Source organism: Leuciscus leuciscus (genome assembly GCF_965113295.1).
Source record: "Leuciscus leuciscus genome assembly, chromosome: 17".
NCBI lineage: Eukaryota > Metazoa > Chordata > Actinopteri > Cypriniformes > Leuciscidae > Leuciscus > Leuciscus leuciscus.
Genome location: NC_138741.1, coordinates 15,244,492 through 15,251,188, shown reverse-complemented (window position 1 = coordinate 15,251,188; position 6,697 = coordinate 15,244,492). Strand labels below are relative to the sequence as shown.

General features: G+C 35.6%; 1 protein-coding gene across 1 annotated transcript; it reads left to right on the top strand.

Moving 5' to 3' along the window:
* Window positions 1-449: 449 nt before the first annotated feature.
* tmem30b (transmembrane protein 30B) lies at window positions 450-5,245 on the top strand. Its single transcript, XM_082142538.1, has 8 exons — window positions 450-597; window positions 1,839-2,024; window positions 2,338-2,445; window positions 2,535-2,642; window positions 2,749-2,839; window positions 2,933-3,076; window positions 3,188-3,394; window positions 4,819-5,245. Exons 2-8 carry the CDS (start codon window positions 1,839-1,841, stop codon window positions 4,998-5,000), a joined length of 1,026 nt encoding a protein of 341 aa, XP_081998664.1. The 5' UTR covers window positions 450-597; the 3' UTR covers window positions 5,001-5,245.
* Window positions 5,246-6,697: the final 1,452 nt, after the last annotated feature.

The window sequence follows — 6,697 nt, the reverse complement described above, 5'->3', positions numbered from 1 at the left end:
AGTTTTGTTCTCCCCACTGTGCAATGATAAATATGTGCAATATATGTTTATATACATCACAACCAATTCTATTCTACTCTGCAGTATATAGCTCACCTGTACAACTTTGTTTATTTATTGTTTATTTATAGATAGTACATAATTTGTATCTTATTCACATATCTTTATTCTTTATTTTGTATTTAACTATCTGTGTTGTTGACTCCATGTGTACTGGAAGCTGCTTCTGTCACCAAAACAAATTCCAAATATGGCAAAAAAGCTCATTCTGGTTCTGATCCTGATCATAACAATCCACCAGTGACCAGACTGAAGTGGGAAAGGGAGGGTTAATGTATTCGACGTAAAAAAAAAAGAAAAAAGAAAAAAAGAAAAAGGGAGGACGAGCCATGTGTGTGTGACGTATGCGCTATGGGAGGAGTATACGCAAAGCGGAAAAGCCGATCCAGGTGCGGCGGCCACCACGGGACAGGTACCTGTTTTACTGGACTGTGTGAAGGTGTGTCTTCTGTTTGTCGATGTACTGTACTGCGCGATTTCTTTTTAAAGTGGGCAACTAAAATAGGCCAAGCTGACTGCGCGGATCTTTTCCTAAAGGTTAGTTTTAACCCGTTTATTAAGCTTTAAGGTTTCTGATTTCTCAGATTGAGTGATTACTGATTGAGATTCATGAAGCACGGTTTCGTTTTCCTGCGACGTCACCCGTTGTTGTTGTTGTAGTGCTGGTGATCTGATTTTCACACAAATTTCTTTGACTTTATCTTGGTAGGCTATCAATTTTCTATAATTATGTTTGCTGTTAACTAATCGTAAATATTTATAAGGATCCAAAAATAATAATTACATTAAAGGCAAATTTATTACTGATATTGACCAAAACAATATGTGACTTGCATGTTCAACCAACCAACAATTGGTTGTTTCTTACTATGGGCACTGTGTGGACTTAGGCCTGTGGATTTAGGCCTATATATAGCCTATAACTCTCTTATTAATATTTAAACACTGTTGTTTTATTTGTTTTCACTGTCTACTGTCAATATCTAACTGTACATCAGAGAATAATTGTGTGTGTTTTTTAAAAAGTCTTAAACATCTTGACAACACTTTAAATCATGTATTGAATTTAATAACATTCTGTAATGGAAATTACATTTTTGGAATAAAATTGCAGACTTGCTTTATTTATCCTGAATATACATAATTAAATTACATTTGTACTTTTTAAAAAATATAATATGAATTGAAATGAACTGAAAATAATGCTTAATATAAATGTGATGGTTACTCTTTTATTAAATCATTTAATTATCGTTGTGTGTTCAGCACACATCACATGTGTCATTTTATCTAATATTTATGCTCTTAATTATTGTTCTGTGGGGTGGAAATGATGCCACAATTGAGAGGTATTTTTTAATAAATGTATATTAATCATTTCTACACAAATATTGAAATAGTTTATAATAGTTCATATTAATTCATATTTTTATGGTGGATTTTCATATTTTTAAGATTCAAGATTTTAAAATGAAAAATAAAAATCTATACAGAAGTCTTTTGAAACGTCATTAATGATGAATGTTTCAAATGCAGTTTTAAATGTAACCTTCATAAAACTAAAAGATAAAAGTTAAAATCTAACAATAAAATTAAATCCCAACGCCCGGGATATAAAAGTTCCCAAAAATGAAGAAACAACCCTTTTCTGATGTATGATTTGTTGCATTGAACTCTGATCTGTTTTCCATTGGGCTTAAAAAAAGAGTATTATTGTTTTATCAATGTAATTTAGGTGCACACAGTAAGCTTGTCCTTCCTTTTCTTAAATCATCAAGATGAAGAACGAGGGAGAGACGGCTGAACGGCCTGACAACACAGCATTCACACAGCAACGGCTCCCGGCATGGCAGCCCATACTCTCAGCTGGCATTGTCATACCTGGCTTTCTACTCATTGGCTTGGCCTTCATAGGCATTGGAGTTGGTCTGTTTCTGACTTCACAGACCATACAAGTGCTAGAGGTAAATGTTTACTGCAGGACAACAACAGGAGCCAGTTCACTGGGTGGATGACATGGCATTTTACTGTAGAGTTTGTTCAGCCTCTCTAGTAGTTTAACAATTGTACTGAGGTCGGTTTTTGCTTGTTTGTTAAAGGATAGACAACACTATTTAAACATTCAAGTCTGTTTTAGAGTTATCAAACCCTTGGCTCTAGATTACACTGCCTAGTAGTTGAGTTAGTTTGGAGGTGTTATCACACCGGGGTGTTTTGTGCAAGGTGAGAGATGTTAATTAAAGATTAATGCTCTGTTTGTTTCTCACCATGTCACAGAGGGATTACACAGGCTTTGATAAGGATTCACCCTGTTTCAGCTGTACGAACCCAAACACCCAAAACTGCACCTGTGAACTCACTATCGCCCTCAGTGAATTGTTTAAGGTAAAGTCTTTGAGTTTGACTCTCTTTTAAAGCCTGATATTTCTCTCTAAATGTTAGAAAGATACTGATAATGTCTGTGGTGCTTACAGGGCCCCATCTTCTTTTATTATGGCCTGTCTAATTACTACCAGAACTTCAGAAAATATGGTGTGTCAAAAGACGACTATCAGCTCACTGGCGATACAAAATACTTCAAGGTTTGTGTCTGGCCAGAATGATCTTTTAAAGGTTTATTTAATTTAATTTTTCTTTCCATGTAATGGATCATACGTTTCTTGTTTTTATTTTCATCTGACTTTCTAGAGTCCACAAGAATCCTGCTCTCCATTTGACTATGACTCCAATAAGAATGCCATTGTCCCATGCGGCGCTATCGCAAATAGCATGTTCAATGGTATAATTTCTGTTTGGTAGATTATCTTTATGTATGTACTTAGTTCTGGGATGGATTACTAATATATTTTTTTGTTTATTTGTTTCTGCAAAGACACATTTGAGCTTTACCATATAATCAATGGTACGAAGAAGCAGGTGCCATTAGATGGTAAAGGAATCTCCTGGTGGACTGATTACAACCTCAAGTACAGGAATCCTTCGTTTGTGAATGGCTCTTTTGCAAAGGCTTTCGATGGTAATTAGCCTTAAATTTAGCAGTATAATGCAAAAGTCACTATCCCTGGATTTGATTTTTAGACTTGGAATATAACCTAAATGGTTTATCTTTATTAATGCTGATTAACAGGTACAGTGAAGCCCATAAACTGGCCCAAGCCAGCATATGAGCTGGACCTCACAGACCAGAGCAACAATGGTTTCCTGAACCAGGACTTCCTTGTGTGGATGAGGAGATCAGCACTTCCTGAGTTCAGGAAGCTGTACCGGCGTATCACAGAGGGTGATTATAGCGCGGGACTCCCTGCTGGGAACTACTCGCTGACAGTGCATTACAGTATCCTTCATCTGCAAGTCAAATTTGATTCAAGACATTAATTGGGAATTAATAGTAGGATTATCGTATTTTATTCATTCCATGTTCTTAAGTTTGTAGGATTTCATCTAAGCCACGTCATGGCTACAGTCAGAAAGTCTTCAGATATTTGTAGTCTCAAGACCGCATGGCATATGGCTTCAGTCCTGTTTTGCAGATGTCTTTTGACACTGTTTGCCTGAGATCCAGGCAAACAGGTTTTACAGGTTGGGTGCGGCTTTTAGTTGATCCAGAGCAGAATGTAGAAGAAACAGAGGGTTTTTTCTTTTGAATATGCATTATGTGCCTATGCAAATCAATGAAAAGGCATGACAGTCAAAAGAGCAGCTGGGATTTGTCTTAAAGGTGCACTTTTGTAAATTTCCCTCCTCAGTAAACTATTTTCTGTAAAGCAGCATAACGAGCGAATGAGACCTGAAGCCTCACACATTCAAGTTACAAATGGGCGTGCCCGCTCTTACGTTTCAAATAATGTGGATATACAAGTTTTACACACAAGGAAATTAATTGAGCTGTTAAAAAATATGTTTATGTACACTACCGGTCAAATATTTGGGGTTGGTAAGATTTAAAAAAAACAAATCTCTTATAAAAAGTATCTTATGCTCACCAAGGCTGCATTTATTTGATCAAAAATACAGTAAGGAATATTGTGAAATATTAGTACAATTTGAAATAAATGTTTTCTATTTTAAAATGTAATCTATTATTGTGATGGGAAAGCTGAATTTTCAGCAGCCATAACTCCAGTCTTCAGTGTCACACGATGCTTCAGAATGTTGATTTGGTGGTCAAGAAACATTTAATATTACTATCAATGTTGAAGACAGTTGTTCTGCTTCATGTTTTTAGGGATGCCATGCTACTTTTTAAAAAAAGATTCCTTTATTAGTAGAAAGTTCAGAAGAACAGCATTTATATGAAACAGAAATCTTTTGCTACGTTCTAAATGTCTTTATCGTCACTTTTGACCAATTTAATGTGTTCTTGCTGAATTTTACTGACCTTAAACTTAGTGTACGGTAGTGTACATTCACATGAGATTAAGACTCGCTCTAATAAAAGTAGATATACATGGAGCTGGTCTCCTAATTTTTGCTCGCATGACCAGCTGAATACGTCTCTGTAACCCTCCTGTCATTGGACACTTGTGGAATCAATCAATTATGACTGGCAGTAAATAGAGTATTTCTACAATGGTATCAGTGATTAAAAACATCCTGGCTGTGTAGCATGATCACAACATTACTTATTGCACCTTTAAGGCAAAGTTTTTTAGAAACACTTGTTATCTGAGTAAGCTTTACTGTCTTTTTAACTGCCATAGAAGTGCTCATGTGCAGCATGAATGAACTGTGTTTGTTCCTAAACCACGTCATTTCCAGACTACCCAGTACTGACTTTTGATGGACGTAAGAAGGTGGTCTTCAGCAATGTGTCTTGGATGGGAGGGAAGAACGACTTCTTGGGCATTGCTTATTTAGTGGTTGGCTCCTTGTGTGTGGTCATGTCAGTGGTTATGCTTATTGTTTATGCCAAATTCAAATTCTCAGATGATGATGCGTAGTGATGCATCCAAAAAAAAAGGAAAGAAATAAGTGGCTCATTAAGATGGAACTAAATTTTGAAAAACATGAAAAATCAAGTTCTATGTAATCATTTTGCATTCACTTGCTAAAAAGTTTTAACTTCAGGTCATTTATTTATTTCTTTTTAATCAGGAATTGTTTATTTATTAAAATAACTTTAATAACAGGATATGCATTAGACTTTAGGAAAAACTCTATTATGCTAATGTTCAAAGAGCAAAAATCTTCAATCAATGTGATACACTAGAATCTGAAGATCAAATCCGATGTCATTATTCAGGGACTGTTACAGGTTTTTAGTCTACTTAGACTGTCTCAGGTATAAAAGATGAATTGGCTGTCTCAGGTATAAAAGATGAATTAGCTGTTTAAATTTGATCTCTTGATAACACAAGAAATGTTTAACCTATATATAGACAATTTTAGGTGCCATGTCTACCTGTCAAATGCAGGTTTAGTTTAATATATGGAAAATTAAAATTTATTGTGACTTGTATATTTTCTGTAATAAACTTTACATGCTGTTTTATAATATTAAAGTTTACACGAGTATTTTATTGCTGTCTTATAATATTTAGCCATGACAGCAGCACAGGTTTTGCTGTGAGCTATGACCGTAATAAGCATAAACGATTTTATTTCCAACCAAGGGAATCCTTCTGCTTTTAGATTGCCATTTGTACTGGACAAGTTAAATGAAAGTGAAGGGTGAATCTCGACTGACTCACAGAGTCTTTGTTTGCATGCATCGGTGATATTGATCCCTGTTAGTGAAAGAGATTTCACTTGGGAGCAGTATTCTGTGCAGAGTTTAGCTCTAATTCTGCACAGTGGTTCAGTGTTTTGTGAAGATAAAAGCGTTTGAGAAGTGAGGATAAAGCTTCGTTTGATCTCACTCATAATTAAATGCTTTATTCAAACTTTTATATTATCTGGATCTGATTTTTAAATGGGCTATAGGGCTATGTAGAATTCAGAAACCTGTGTTATTAGTGACACCGGTGGCCGTTAAGTGAACTGCAGCCAGCAGCAATTTATTATGCTCAGCTCAAGTAGGCCTACGTACAAGAGACTGAACGTGATTCAAGGCCCTGACATACTCATGGCAAAAAATTCCATTCTTCGTTTAGATCTAAAGCTGGAAATACCTTTGCAGCGATACCTTTTAAACAAACAGTGCGACGTTTATAGATGAGTGCTGATCGCTTTCTTCTCAATAAAATAATCACACAACAGAAATGTCAACGGTGAGCATCTGATCATAGCAATGTGGATATGTTTGTACAAACTGGATGCACACCGGCATCATTTCATCATCAGCCTAATTAAAGTTATTTTATATTTTTGATTATACATTTGCTTTATTTGAGACAAAGTATATCTGACTATGTGAGACTAGTTTGAATTCGTTGTCTTTGCATGACACAGTATTCATTTCAACGGAGGCTCTCGGTAGCGCGCGAAAACGTCACATCCTTTTGATTTTCCAGGCAAAAATATAAAACACTCTAGGCTTCCACAACCTAGGAAGTCGGGGAAGAAATAAGTTGTTAAAGAAAGCGATTAATACTTGATAATATATAGTTCAAAATATATGACATATACAGGCCTTTTAATTTAACTCGAATCCTATGAAACCTTATTGTTAAACATGCTGCCTGCTGTCCGCGCGTTT

Coding starts and splice junctions, on each gene's coding strand:
- tmem30b (XM_082142538.1), top strand. CDS start 1,839: ATGAAGAACGAGGGAGAGACGGCTGAACGGCCTGACAACACAGCATTC. Junction 2,025..2,337: donor AGACCATACAAGTGCTAGAG/GTAAATGTTTAC, acceptor ACCATGTCACAG/AGGGATTACACAGGCTTTGA. Junction 3,077..3,187: donor TTTTGCAAAGGCTTTCGATG/GTAATTAGCCTT, acceptor GCTGATTAACAG/GTACAGTGAAGCCCATAAAC.